Source organism: Onychostoma macrolepis, chromosome 25 (genome assembly GCF_012432095.1).
Source record: "Onychostoma macrolepis isolate SWU-2019 chromosome 25, ASM1243209v1, whole genome shotgun sequence".
In the NCBI taxonomy this organism is placed as follows: Eukaryota; Metazoa; Chordata; class Actinopteri; order Cypriniformes; family Cyprinidae; genus Onychostoma; species Onychostoma macrolepis.
The window spans coordinates 10638529-10654688 of record NC_081179.1 but is presented as its reverse complement, the minus strand read 5'-3'; the positions used below and the strand labels follow the sequence as shown (position 1 = coordinate 10654688).

The window sequence follows — 16160 nt, the reverse complement described above, 5'->3', positions numbered from 1 at the left end:
AGAGAAAGAGAACTCATTTCACTATATGCGCGAGAGATTGTTTCTGAGTGCTGTCGGAGAGGTGTCCGCACGTGAAGACGGTGATCATAAGAGCGCGGGAGTATTGAACAGAGTTATTACTGCTGCTTTACAAGCCTTGAACGGTTAAATACTAATGTTGGGCGATATGCTCAATTGTCATATCATCCTGTGAGATCGCCAATACACGATATTATCGTGCTATTTATTTACTTAGTTTTATTGCCAGAAAGTGAACCAACTCCAGAATAAGGCTAAAAACAACCTGATGTTTTTAATGTGACTGAATTTGTATTTAACATGATAACAACTGAATAGAAACATTGTGAAGTTACTAATCATAAGGCTTACATTTCCTCAGTTATTCAAAAAGCAGCTACAGATATATCTCCGATTATCGTCAATACAGTAAACTATCGTCTATCGGCATAACCCTATTAAATACACACACTTTTGTGTCAAAATACCCATCTTTGCAAGTATCCTCATAAAACACATTAATTTAGGTCTTAATTGAAAGCTAACAGCTGTGAAAGAAAACAGTATATTGGATCTGGGTAGCTCTTAAAGTGACAGCAGTCTAATATTCCTGCTGTCTGTTATTCATGTTAATCAAACAACAAAAGAGAAAACAAATCTCTCACTGCTCTTGACTGAATCACTTTTGTAACTTTAATAAAAAAGAAATATATTTTTAAATTTACACAGTGAAGAATACGCAGTGTTTTTCTACATTTGATTACTTTATACAATGTGTGTAGCGTTTCTTAGTTTCCGTAGGGTTTTTTTTTTGTCCTATTGTTTGCAATTAGTTTCTTATTTAAATCACCAATTTTTTACTTGTCTTCAGTGAGTTTAAAAAAAAAAAAAAAAAAAAAACTCACTTTTTTTATTAAATGAGTCTAGTATTAGTTTTTTGTGATATTGACACCGGTGACAAGAATGATGAAATTTCTATGGTATCAAAAATTTATATCATAAAGACCTTATTTAAAGCAAAAATAACTATACTGTGATATGTATCCTTGCTGTGAAACAAAATATATAAGATTTTGGTCATATCTCCCACCCCTAAGATGAAAACAACAGCAACATGAGAACATTTACCATCTGCGTCAACTTTACCAAAAGTGTTTTCAAAGGGAGGTGTTGTGTATCCACTGTTCTCTGTCGTGCAACCTGATTCTACCAAGATCATGTTTTAAAGACCAAAAGAAAGACTAAAAGGTGGAATTTACCAGCAGTGCTAATGGTGGCCACATGCTAGAAGGCCATTTTCTGAGCGAGTACGAACCAATAAGTCAGTGTTTGTCAAGCAAAGCCATGCTAAATTTGAACCCCTGTCCAGCATCAGTTATTTCCTGTGAGGTCGGCGGGATGGGAAGGAGGGGGGTCAGAGTCATCTGGTTCAAGCTGCAGCCGGAAAGCCTAGAGCGGCCGCAGTATAAAGCGGCTACTGGGATGACGAGCCCTGACCACACAATAACCTCTCTGAAGACCAACGGAGCTCTGCAGCTGTTCAAAAAACAAGCGTAAGGCACGTTGTCTAAAAGCGCGATGATCAGGATGGGATTTCAGCCGGGGGATGTTAAAAAAAAAAAAAAACAAAGGCGGCGGAACGTGTCAGGGGACGTGAGATTAGGGAGATCAGCTGTGTCAAAACCACTGTCAGCAGTCTCTCACTGCAAACAGGCAGCGTGCGAGGGTGTGGGAGTTTCAGAAATCCGCCCCCAGCTGATCATCCCAGCCTAACCCCAGGGTTTTAAACGTCTTGTGTTGCTCACAAAAGGGGCGAGGACATTATACTCTCTTTGGCACACAGTCAACCGCCCGGAGAGAGCCGAATATGAACACGTAGCCACAGATGATGATCCACACGCGCCTGCCAGGAGCGAAACAGTGTTAAAGCCTTTCATTAACAGCAGCTTCTGTGAACGAGATAGAGAAGACATGGGTCACTGGGTTTTTTCCGCCCCTCCTGCTCAGCGTCCAGTCAGAGAGCTCTCGAAATCCCACCCAAACACTACTTATCTAATCTCCTACTGCAGAGAGCAGTTATTCGGACTTCCCCTACAAGTCATCCAAAACTTTTCCGTGAGGGCCACACGTCCTTTTGCAAAAAGGTACATATATCATGGGGGTTTGGGAAATCTGAAAGGAAATTTAGGTTGAGTTACACAACCCGAGCCATTACGTACATCATGTAGCGTACTGGATTTTTAATAACACGCAAAGTAACATGAAACGCGATTGTAAGCTGCAAATCTGTCATGCAACACCTCCGACACCCCTTTTTCAGATATGTCAGACAACACCCACAATACGTTTGCTAGTTTTTGGAGAACGTGTCCTGAAGAAGTGGCAGCTACACTCTTAAAACTAAAGGTTCTTTACTGGCATCTACAGTTCCATTAAGAACCTCGAACATCAACAGAACCTTTTGATTGCACAGAGGGTTCTTTTATAGTGCAAAAAGGTTCTTTAAATTAGTGAAATGTTCTTTATACTGTTTAATGAAAGGTTCTCTGGGGAACCAAAAATGGGACATTACTGTGAAAACCCCCTTTTGGAACATTTATCTTTATGAGTGCATCATTACTAGTTTTTTTTTTTTTTTTTCTAGCATGAAGCAAGTCCCTTAATTCCCATTTCCAACCATAACAGTCATGTGTTGCAAAACATACAGACAAGCTAATGTTTTTCCCCGGCTAACGCCCAAAGGGTACAACATACCACTCATAGCTAAAGCCTGGCTCGTGCACCGCCCTGTAGTTCTAGAAGCAGAGTGTACAATGAGAACACATTGGCTAGAAAATCACATTCTGTGGGACCTCGCAAGCAGAGCTATTCCAGAAGAGAGTTTAGGGTTTATAGCACCAACCAATCTTTTTTTTTTAATGGAAGCTAGGCATTCCTGAGGTCACAGCAAAACAGATTCCCATCAGAGGGTTTAGGTTATGAGAATGGGTGAAATGAAGCTAAAACAAGAAGACACAGCAGTTTATAACAAAGTGTAGTAATAAACAACATCAAAACATATTGAAGCTAGCAAAATGTTTACAAAGAGTAACTGAATCAGTTTTTGGAAATGATTCACTAAAGAAATAAAAACCATCTGGTTCAAAATATAAAATGAGTTTATACTCATGATGAGCAGGTATGAAATATTGATATAAATGAAAAAAAATCACTGTTTTTAGATTAATTGTTCTTAAATAAAGATAAGAACAGCAGAATGTATATGGGTTTGTGCATAGCCTATATAGTTTAATTTTAATTTGTACTAAAATAACAACTGTAACTGAAACTGAAACTGAAATGAAATAACTATGTAGACATTTGAAAAAATGAAAACAGAAAATATAAAAATAACTAAATCAAAATGTTATGTTAATAAAGCTATTACAGCATCTCAATAATATGAATATAAATTGATTCAGGTAGATCAACCAATTATTTTGCCAGGTAAACAAACCAGGTTCTTAAAAAACAAACAAAATTAAGCTCAGTTTCTTCAAGCTCTTTAGAGACGGAAGTGTTGTTTGCATGGAGCGTTATGAGGCAGAGGCACCAGAGCAATAAACAAAGCCTTTTCAATGCTGCATCATTTCAGTTCCCGTCGGAAATGTTGAGAAATGCAGACAGTCTGGCCAGCTTCAATGGAATCAATGTACATTAGACGGAGCTGAAAATAATCCACTATAAAGGCCTTATTATCTCAGGAAGCAACAGCATGAACAGCTATATTATTAGGTATTGATTTGGTTTAGATTTTCATGAGAAGACCGAGTTAAGCAGTGAAGCTGCATTAAAGGCTTCTAACTGCTTAACATCTGATGATTCGGCTGATCTGTAGTTTTTTTTTTTATTCTGTCCTGATACCAGTGCAATTTTAACGGTGTTAAACAAAGAGTGCTGCACTCTGATTAATAGTTGAGAGTAGGGCTGTGCAATTAATTGTAATCGTATGACAAGCTAGGCAATATCGCGTTCATAATCGAAGACGAATCGCCTTCGATTATGAACGCGGTTTAGCGTAGCTTGTCCGTGAACTACGGCTCTGTGTGTTAACTGCCGCTCCATCTAAAAAGCAGGTGATGGCGATTTACTGCTAATCACGAAACCGGCTTGACTGACGAGATGCGCATGATAATCGAATACGATTAATTGCACAGCCCTAGTTGAGAGCAAATTCAAATTAGTCAATTTTCAAGAGAATGTGTAATGAAAGCGTTTGTAGAATTTTACAGATCTACGGAACTTTGTGGAATTCTGCAGGCACAGATTCAGTATGTTCTTTTAGCTTACGCCTAAAGAAAAAAGAAAAAAAAAAACAGCCTTTCATGTGAAGGTTTTGAGTAGGACTGGATCTAGAAGTGACTAAGGTGATATGAGACTGCAATCGCACGCATAAAATCTTTTGATGCCGTGAGTTCTGAAGTTTGGGAAGCGAGCCAGGAGCTTCTACAGATGAAATTGGAACCTTATACCAGATGGCATGTAAAACAAACTCCAGGTTCCAAGGAAGGTATAGGGCTTCACACCGGTAACCTACCCTGTCCCAATTCAAAATGTCGAACAACAAAGGTAAGCTGTTACAGGAAGCGGCGTGCGATCAGGTTTCATCCTCAAGTGGATGATATACAGACCACGACATATCAAGATGATCTGACAAATGGATCAAAGTGCAGAAACTGATTCCAGGCTCTTAAAACACAGCTGGCAACCACTAGTCATAAACCTTCTCGGCCTGATTTCAATTTCGATTTACCGCTGACCTAAACGCAACCAGCAATGGACAATTTGCATGATGCATCACTATGTGCACACAGCAAAATTGATCCATATACTAAAGTGAATGCTACTGGCAGTGCTTGTCTCATGGCTACGCTAAAGTCAATTATGTGAAAGGGTCAAGATCAGACCATCAAGTGACTACACATCCTGAATGAACACCAAGGATGAAAACATGGTGCCTCTATTCATGACGGACATGTAAGGGTTCAGTAACTACCATCTGGTCAGAGGTCAAATAGCATTCGAAACCTAGTTTAACAAAGCCTGACCCACCCACTGACACCATGTCTGCGATGCACGAATGCTGCATCAAAGGGCCTGGAATACACAAACAACTAGATGTCTGCTCTCTTTCCAAGTGCATCATACCACCGAACCCTTCAGGCTGCTCATTAGTCCAGGAATCTGGCCAATTAGGTCTTCTTCATCTGAAGCGAGTGCAAGTCCGTTCCAAATGGGGGCCAGGCATTCACATGATCTAAAACACACCGACAGAAAGCAGACGTTCATACTTACGGTCATTCCTCAGGCCGAAGATGAATGCAGGTCTCGGTCAAGATTTATTATACATATGGATGCATGAAGACCGTAGTCTTACGTGAAAAACAAATCACAACTGCTGCTAGCGATGCTACATTGGCCCACTTATGCTTTTAGATGCTGTGCAGGAGGCTGCACTTAGTTGTGCATTATTTGCGAACCATTAGTCTTGTTTATTGTGAGGCTTCAAGGAAGCTAAGTGGGAAAACGTGCAAAAACAAAAAAAAGTGTGGGCATAAGAATAAATGGTTGACATTGGGCAACGTCAAAGTCTTAAATTTGAACGCACTTCAGCTGAATGATTCACTCCACATCTTCCTGAAGCAAAAACAGATTTATTAAAGCAGAGGTGAGGCCAGTGTAAGGACTTTATGACCAATAAGGGAGACGGAAAAAAAAACAAAAAACAGAAGTGTTGCATAATGCTTATTATGGGCTGGTGGCAAAACCTGTCATTTGATTTCTATGGGTGTGCCTGCACAGATATGATAGTGTCTGCATTTTGAAACAAGGCCAATGTCTTTCACACTTCTCTAGGTATGAAGTAAACTGCTAAGATGTACATTACAGGATATGAAATACCACTAAAATGGATAAAATTAGGCACAGCTACTAACCAAAAAAATCTGAAGGCAGCAAATCTAGGAAAAACAAGTTGACATTTACAAGCAGTACCAAAAATGTTCCTTTTGCACATAAAAACAGGCACTAAATTAGCATTCCAAAATTATGAAAATTCAGCAAATCCAAGGACCCTGAAACCACATGGAGGGCCTCTCTCACCTGCCCAACTTTAGGGTATATATTGCAGGACTCCGAGTACATACTGCTGGTTATTTGAACAGCACACACAATCCATTGAGGCCAGACACAGGTCCTGTCACTCGGCCTTCTGTTAAATGCAAGTGGCTTGTTATGCAACTGCCCTATGTATATCAGTTTTCCTAGGTTTTAACACTGTTTCCAATGTTCTGATACCATTATCCTTCTGGTGGTTAAACAGCCCGTTTCAAAACCCAGACCTAAATGGGGAAACCTGGAGCTGATTTGAGTTAAATCAATTTTGCAACACTACAAATTTATTTTTGTCACTTAAAGTGGCTTCATCAACTGTATTGGATCACTTAAAGCAGACTAAAATCAACTTAAGGGCTTTCTGCGCATCACAAAAGTGCATTGCCTTCTCCAGGTTATAATTCTTGACAATCTCCCATAAACAGAGAAAAGGAGGAAAAATTAAGCTAACCAGAATATGGAAAATTCACTTGGACATGGAAAGGATGGACATTTAAGTGGCCACTATTGGATACTTCAAACTACTTTTGAGTTGAGAAGAAAGAATCCTATGATTCAGCCAAACAAAGGCAGCATGGGTGTCAAGGAAACAACAGGATGAGTCACTTCAGGAGGCCATAAAAATCCATGGCACCTAATGACCCTTTCCTGTAGCAACCTGAAACCAAAGCAGGTACCTCACTTGACGTGGAACTCAACACACACTGACCTAAGCAACACAGTGAATTATTAATGGGCCACAGTGGTTATTTTAACAAAGGGCCACTAGTACATTACCAGACTTACAACTAGGGACTATACCACTATTAACACTTGATATCCTTTTCTGCAACATTATCAAGTAGTGATGCACCACAATTTTGGAAAACAATTTCCAATGTGACCGAACTCTTCGGTTTCGGACAAAATAGTTTTGGAGGGCCAAAACAGTGACTTTAAATTAGCACTTCTCTGATGATGCTTTTTTTCCTGCTTATTTCATGCACACAATAGCTGCATTTCCATTACTGATTTGCACAAAATTTGTGATATTTCATAACTGTCAAAAAACTATTGCGAAAATTACAGCATTTCCATTAACAAACGTTATGCAACTAAAACTTATTTTTTTCCTCTAGCTATAAGTCATGGTGATGGATGTTGTAGGTTTACGTATATTGCAGCCACCTCACTAACCATTATTTTTAATCGAAGGAGACGTAGGTGTGTATCTTTTGTGAAGCAGCAAGTAGAGCAACTTCTGGGACGCTTCTGAATCATGCAGTGGCGTGGCTGGTATAAACATTGACTAGAGTGGTCGCGATCAGTTCTGGTGGCCGTTTCAGAGCTGTAATGCAGTGTTAATAAGGGGTTATCAAAGCATTACCTAATGGCAAGGAAAGCCCCTTATACTTGAGAAGATTATAGTACATTAAAGTGCCCCATTATGCCAAGGTTCCTAATATTGCTTTGGGAGTCTACTACAAAAGGTTTACATGCATGCAAGGTCAAAATAATGCTTTTGTTTTCTCAAAATATGCATTTAATACCACCTCATTTTTCAGTGATTCGCAAACAATTCGTTCAAAGCAGTTTCAGTCAAGATTCAGTCTCTCTAAACCCCTCCTTTCCGTGAGTCTACTCTGCTTTTATTGGTCAGATGGCCCAGTCTTCTCTACCAAGACCAATAGTTTCATATTCTGAATGCTTGATGGAAAACATAAACATCAATTATTAATCATACAGTCTGAGATTCAGTGGAGCCAGCTGGTCCAAATAAACTGGGTACTGAGCATCTTTCTAGAGCAAGCGCTCTATGAATCCAGTGTTAAACTCCCTGAGATTAGAGAATCAGTGCTTGTGGGTGGGGTCAAGTTCGCGACCGGCCAACATAGAGCATGGGAATTATGCAAATGTGTTACCCCGTGATGTGGGATTCGAATTACTAAGGACTCGTTTAGGCTGTACAGAGGCGATTCTTTATTTTGGGAGATAACTATTTATTGTGCACTTTCTGCTTTTTTTTTTTTTTCTTCACAAACAGCTACATTACATACTGCATGAAAGGCAATACTGGAAATGGCATATTGGGGCACTTTAAAGAATGATCAGAATGACTTTTACGTACGCCAGGTGACCTGTAAATGCGAATATATTGTTTTGTGATATATTCCTTTTCGAATCGCCTGAAAAAGCACCTCATGTGAGTGTAAAAACCTTTGCGATATATGGGAGTTTTTGCGAAATGTATGTGTTTCCATTGGGTGTATTTCACTCAATTTGAAGGGTAATCGAAACACGGCTAATGTGGATAAGCTACAACAAAATGTCAAAAGCATGGACACACTTTCCTAGCAAAAATGGTGCTTAAGTGTCAAATTTGTTCAGCTGAAATATCACAGTATACAAAAGCACACAAATTTAATCAGCAAAATCTTTGGTTTCAGTTTTCGGCTAAATGAACACTTTAATTTTGGCTCTGCTGTTAACAAAAGAAATCATTAATAATATTTTGAAGCATCATTAATATTCAGTGACAAATGTGTCTAAAATACACTGACATTTTTTCATTAACTTCTGCTTGACTAGGGTGAAAATTAAGCTTAAATTATCAACCAAAACAGTTTAATTAGAATGCAAAAATATCCTTCTATGCTACTGAACTGAAAACATAAGTACTACATCGCTGTACAAAAGATTAGCCTAAATTATTAAAAGGTTTCACTCAAAATGTCACTCTTCTATTCATAAAAATGAGAAAATGTTTCACAAACAGACGCCAGTTCTAAAAGAGTTTGAAACAAAAACAGCTCTGCTATTTGACAACACCTGCAAAATTTCACTTCCTGACACATGGGTACGTGCTCAACACAGCCTGCTCCAAGTACAAAAAATAAATGCTTGTCTTGACAACCTCACATACCACAGCGTCTATGAACACAACGAGATCCGCCCTAAATTTAGGTGAGACAGATCTGTGCTGGGAACAAGCTATGGATTCTTACGACATCGATCATGCCGACAGAAACCGGGGACAAATGGAAAACGCTGCCCTTTTCCCCCAGTTTGGGATGCAAATGCTACATATATAGGCCACAACATGGGGCTTATGAAAAAAAAAGCAATATCTGACATGCAAAGGCATAGCGTAATATATGAGAATCCTTCAAATTTGATAACTAAAAATATTAGGTTTAACAAAATACTTGAACACTAATCGAGTTAAGCATAAGCACTTACGTTTGTTTATAGAACAAAATGCGCACTTTACAAACAAATAGAAGGGGAAGAACTTTATATTACAATGATAATGTTAAAAAACATTACTTGTGACTAATTTCTTACAATAGCAAACAATGCGCAATTACAAACCACTCAAAATAATTGCACATTAAGTACATGTTGTTTGTTAAAATTACTCAGTACTTTTGGAATGATTTAACATGAACACTATGCAAAGAGCCATGACCAAATACCCAGAAAAAGGGACAAACAAGCGAGTGTGAATGATTATTTATAACCTTCTATAAAAACATCTGTGTTATCACACTTCGTTTGAGTGCAAAGACAGCACTACCAACAGACAGACACGCTCCTCAGTGCATCTCATTCCCATGCAAAGCGACGCATTCACATGTGACACCTGCATGGGCCGTGAGTTCATACAGTTGCAGGCATCAAACTGCGGCTGTGCCAAAGTACAAAGAGTTCAAATGGCCTATTTAAACTAGCGCCTAGTTCCTCTTTATCTTGTTCGCTGATAGCTTCCCCACAAACTGCGTACGTTTACAGAGACAGACTGTACTCCGCAACACAATGTCACATTATGTTCAAAACCTATTCGTATGCATTTCAGTGGCAAAAATGACTTAAATGGACAGTTCACCCAAAAATAAAATAACAATTTACTCAACCACATGCTGTTCCAAACCTGAACCATTTTCTTAAGATGTTTTGAAAAGTGTTTGTCCACACAGTGAAAGTTATTGAGTTTAATGTTGTCTTGTACCCCACTAACAGACAAAAACAGCTGAAAAATCAAATAAAATCTTCAAAATGCACATACTACCATTCAAAGATTTGTGGTTTCTATTCATTTCAAATAGAAGTTCAGAATTCTTGCTAAATCAAAAGAAAATAATAATAATAATAATTCTTACCGACTCAAAACTTTTTGAAAGCATAATGCATAATATACTGTGCACTGCGTGTTCTGAAAAAGCAAGAAAGTCATCTTTAGAACAACATGTGGTTGAGTTTTCATTATCCATCTACAATATAGACAGAAAGCATGAAAGGAAGTTTTGGGGTTAAAAAAATACTAATTAAGTTTGACAGAAAACTTAAAACACAAACATCTGGAATGTTCTAAATTTAAGACCGTTTCCATGTTCTTCCACGTTCCATGAATCACTTCAGCAAACCACATTCTTCCTAAAGAACTGCCAACCACATAGAGACACAAAGTACAGCCATCACGGACTGAACTGACCCCATTAGGAAAAAAAAGCAGATGAGAGGGAACCAAACTAGTCGAAAACTCAGTGCGTCATGTTTTTTTTTTTTTAGGAGTTACATAAAGTTAGCATGGGTGTAGTTCCATGGCGGTTACAAAGACAGCTTACCATCAAACTTTGACAAAAGCTATAGACAGAATTACATAATTGTCCTGACAGGAAGTGCGGCTTAAGTAAACCTTCCTCAGTTCGACTTCCTCTAAACGAACACCACAAATTATATCTTTATACTTGCCAAAAATTCCAAAAGTCTATTTATGATTAAACACAGACATGACAACCGGTAGTCAGCCTGCTAGAGGAAACAAAAAAATAAAGCACAGCTTACCTGTAGTAGCGAGACTGCAGGTACGTCGAACACACAGCTTTGGAGACGTGGCTGGCAGAGCCAAAGTCAATCACTTTTACACGGAAGGGCTGCCTCACGGGATCTACCAGCATAATGTTCTCCGGTTTAAGATCGGCATGAATCAGGCCCAAGCTCTTGAGCTTCTTCAGCGCCATGGCCACCTGTTGCAGAACGGGCCTAATCACCTTCAGCGGCAATGGACTGAACTTGTTCTGCTTGAGGAAGTCGTACAGGTTCTGCTCCAGCATCTCGAACACCAGACAGGTGTGGCTTCTGTGCTGGAAGCACTCGAAAGCCCTCACCAGGTTGTGCTCCTCGGCGTTCTCCCCGCTCAGTCGGGCCAGGATGCTCACCTCGACCTGGCCCTGGCGGGCGTACGACGGGTGGTTCTTCAGTATCTTCACCGCCACAATCTCATTGGTGCCTCGCTTCCAACATTTGACCACCTGACCGAACGTACCACGTCCCAAGAACTCCAACACTTCGTAGGTGTGCTTCATGGAGCACAGCACTTCATGTTGGACCAACTGATAGTCGCCGTCGCCTGTCCCGCTCACGGCTCCCGTCCTGGTTGCGTTCTGCTCAGGTGGGGCCACGCCTACTGCGGTCGAACTCCCAACATTTGTTTGCAACATGGCAGGTAGAGTCGAATGCTCCTCTACTATCTGCATGATGCTCTTGCCGTTCTCAAGCTCCTCCCCTTTGCATTTAAACCCACATCTTTGGGTTCTGTCAAACGAATTCAAACCACCGTTCCTCTCGATTCGCTCCGGCCCTTCTGGAGCACCGCCACTGCTTCTACTACTACTTTGGCTGTTTTGGCCACTGTCTCCACTTTCTTCTTCAACTGCCGCGGCCGCTCTGGAGAAATACTGAAGGTCGCCCTCCAATGCCACACGTTTGTGTGGCGAGGAAGCCCTTCCGAGGAGCTCCTGTGGAGCTGTATCAGTCTGTTTCTCGCTAGTCAAAGCTTCGATTCTCAATAAAGGTATAATATCGGTAGGGTGCGCAATGCCTAGATTCACACCGACCACGTAAGTGCGAGGGATCTTCTCATGGTAAACACAGCTGCTGGGATCGATTTTCTTCGCTCTGCAAAAGGCACTTGTCTGGGGTTGATAAACATGTGGTGGGCAGACCGTAACTTGTGAGGCCATACCTATAAAGGACAGAGGGGAAGAAAAGCGTTAGCTTGTGTTAGTCATTTCACAGATACTGTTTACATTTTTATACAGTCACAATCATCAAAACAAAACCTTATGCTATTATGAGAGCCTCAAAATAAGCAAGAGGGTTTGTTGAATGAATTACATGAAAAACAGAGGCCAAATTAAAAAAGATCTCACTAACGCCTGAAGGAAAAATTTATAAAGCTCCAAAAGCATTGTAAAGTGTGTCATGGGAGTGCATGATTTTTATGACAATTTTTATTTTAGCAAAAAGGTTCTTGTTTTTTGGTTTCTAAACTTCATTATAAAAAAAGCTGGTGAAATGTTTGGCGAGTGTTGCGTCTCAACTGCACGTTATAAGCAAAGCAACTGCAGCGATTGCAGAAATACAGATTGTGTAAAGTAGTAATTCTGAACTGAGACACTAAACACTGTTATGCGTGTAAATTAACACAGTATCACGTTTCACTCTAATACATTAACATATGTTTGTTTAAATAAATCTCAGCCTTTGCACGTCGATTAATAAGCCAAATAGCGATTCTGATTTTAGTTTTGATTAATCGTTCAGCCCTAGTGTGCAATAAAACCAGTGATATCATATTAGCAGATTCAGACAGACAAGTGACCAATAGGGATTAGCTGTCTTAGTTTCGTGGGAGACAGACTACTTATGCTGGCACAACATATGGCACAAGTTCAGACACGAGGACAGGTGTGGCTCTTACACACCCACATACTAACTCCCTCACACACTTATAAGCCCGCTAACACTCTGGCACACTAGGTTGGATGTCATAACGGCAAATATTGAGGTTATAAAACATAAAAGGGGTGCAAACATGTCACGTTGTTTTATGGAGAATGCACATCTGATGGATTTCACTTCCAGAGCCGCTATAAAAGGCCTCATTCATTCACACTACCATACCAAACTCCAGGTTTAAATCATGCATTTCAATTACGTCTATATTCCTGACTGTGTAAACAACATCTAGGTTTGCAACCAGAGACTGACTCAACAGCTTTAAAAGGACAGTCCCATCTGGAGGAGTGTTTTTATGAGGTCTGTCCCATAGTAGTGTAATCCCCCAGTAGCAAGGAGGCACCAGCAAAGGTTTTGGGTTACAGGTCTCTCTACTGTTTTCAAACGCCACTGCCTTCTGCTATAAGCAGGTGGTGACTGACCTTTTCCTATGTCAAGACCTAATGGGGTTAGGCAAGAGATGGCACAGGGAAGACACCTGTTGATACTGCAACTGCTCAGGCTATAAAAGTTTAACGGCAGGAAATGATTGGGAAGTAAACTTTACTGAATTGACAGACACAAATTTTCCCAGCGATGATGAAATATCAATGAGGAACTTACAATACTCCCATTTCATTATGTTGTAATATGTGTTTTCTTTGGAGTATTCTTAGGCATATTGGCAAGGGGTAGAATGAAATTCCATAATTTGTCCATGATTCTTTCTCAAGTCACACATACATTTTACATATAAAATGCACAAAACAATTATAACCAATAAAATTAGGAATAATAATATATCTGAAAACAGGGTTTTCCAGAATTAACACACCTAGTAAAAATAGCCTAATTATTTGAATAATCTATTTCACTAAAAAATATACTAGACTAACACACGTTTTCTATATTTTATAGATAATATTATAAAATATTTACATATATATAGATGTAAAGTAATTTTTAACTAGTAATTAAGTTACAATATTAATTAATTTCATTTCACAAAATAATATGAAACAATGTAAATTAAACAAGTAGATAAAGCTAAATTTAACATTCTAAAAATAACAGGTATTTGAATACAGCAATTAAATATTTTGCAATAACAATGCGATAACAATGAGGAACTTGTGTTCCTCTGTGTTTCGTTATGTCGTAATACACTTTTCTTGCATTTACTCTCTAGGATATTACAAAAAAAATAAAAAAAATTTGCCAAAGAAATTTTTACAGCTGACCATAACTAGGGAGGGGGAAAAAATCTATATTCATTTACAGGTATGGAAATTCCATAATATTTCCAGGTTTTCCATGACAGTAGGAACGCTACATGAAGTTATGGAACAAACAAAACTTTCCCAGCCGAAAATATACATGAAATAAGCATTGTTCTAATATTAAACAACAGTTTAAAACAGCTTTCTGAACTAGCTTCTATAGGAAATGCATGAGAGATTATATTTCAATGTGCAGACAGGAAATGCAACTTGCATATTACGCAAGAGATTTTTAGGTTCAACTTTTGCTGAGTCTTACCAGCATACTGTCAAGTTACAGACGAAAGCAGAAATCAGCTGCTAACCGATTACCAGACCTGTGCATTTTAGGAGGATTGAGCAGCATATGGCTTGATTATAGTATATACTATAGATTATAGTACAAGATCAACAACTGGCGAGTTTCTACGGGGGGAAAAAAACAACTCACTTTAAAATCTACAAATCATATGCACGAACACTTACAACGCAAATGATTAATGCTTAAATACATCAACTGAACTTCTTTACGCCATGCTTTTAAGTAGCAGGATTTAGGTAAACATTATGGGTTTGGCTGGTTACCAGCAAGTCTTCGCGAACATTTAAAGATAAAAAGTTGTGGGGTAAAAGAAATAAAAATTAAAAAAAACTTAGTTTTTTAGTAAACCCAGGACCGCAAGAGCTGCCAAAACACATTGTCAACCCCTGCGAAACATTGCTTTAAAGTTTTTGGTGTGGCGTGGCAACTTTTTTCGCAACAGCTACGAGCTCGCGATCACAACTCCGAAGTCGAGCCTGATTTGATACCTTCACTATTAACTATCAGAAGCGTATTTATGCATGTACAACTCGTTAAAATATTCCTTACCTTCACAGACAGCAGCTGTGGTCGGACTGCGGGTTTTTTGTGAACATGTTCGGGTTTAATTCGCACCCACTACATGCTCGACGCGCTCGCGCTGCCATCTTGTCCTCTCGCTGGACGACGAGGGAGAAAAAAACACAAGCTCCCTCATTTTCAACTGCGCATAACTCGCCTGCTAGGCCATCCACGGGAACCGAACAGGGTCCAGCGTGTAGTTAAGGATATCCGTTTCGGTCAGGGGAGGTTTTTGTCGTCATGTCGAGGACGTTTAAGCCCCCCCTGGTTTGTTTCCTCCTGACGGCGACGGACAAACTCTGTCAGCTCAACTCGCTGGAGCTCTCTCAGCTGAGCACTCAATCGAGAATGCTCTTGAGCCGCTTCTTCCTGTGAGTTTGAGAGAGGAATCCGACTGCTGTGCTGCTGTACTGCCGTGGACAGGGCTGGAGAGTCAACGCACAACACATGAGACGCCCACGGAACTAGGACACAGTTCTGTTGTGTAGTGGCCCCTTCTGGTGGGGATATGCAGCGCGTGAGGAGGTGTTTTGGGCAAAGCGCAGGTCTAAAAAAACAAACAAAACAAAAAATATATATAAATGTTATATTGTAATATGTAAATGTTATAAAAATAAATATTTGCATGCTAATTAAACATTTTTATACAATGTAACATAATGACACGTAAATATTGCTATATTGTCTATATAATTATTTTGCCATAAAATAGCTGAAAATGTCAACACATTTAATAAAAATACATTTATAATTATTGAAATCTAATATTTTACTTTAAAATGTAATATATAATATAGTAACGTTTAAATATTTTTCTATATTGTATACATAATTATTACAAAATAGATTGATATATCTGAAAGTGATGTAACTCATAACCATTAATTAACAAATTTAATTAAACTTACAATAATAACTGATAACATAAAAATATTAACATATAAATTGAACAGAACGTATCAGTTGAAATGTTTAAAATGTGTGTGTTTTTTTTTTAAGAGCTGTGCTTGGCCAAAGGCTTCACAATTTTTGCCAAAATAAATAAATAACAACAATAATAATAATAATAATAAACATTAAATAATTAAACTATGCAAAAAAGAAAGAAA

At 38.9% G+C, this 16160-nt stretch overlaps 1 protein-coding gene across 1 annotated transcript in view; it reads right to left on the bottom strand.

Annotated features, from left to right (window-relative positions):
* The window catches only part of hipk3a (homeodomain interacting protein kinase 3a), a 36741-nt gene extending 21627 nt beyond the window's left edge, over positions 1-15114 (bottom strand). Inside the window, 3 exon segments of the mRNA XM_058766846.1 lie at positions 10975-12154; positions 15040-15090; positions 15093-15114. Coding sequence (XP_058622829.1) covers positions 10975-12154; positions 15040-15090; positions 15093-15114 — 1253 coding nt within the window.
* Positions 15115-16160: the final 1046 nt, after the last annotated feature.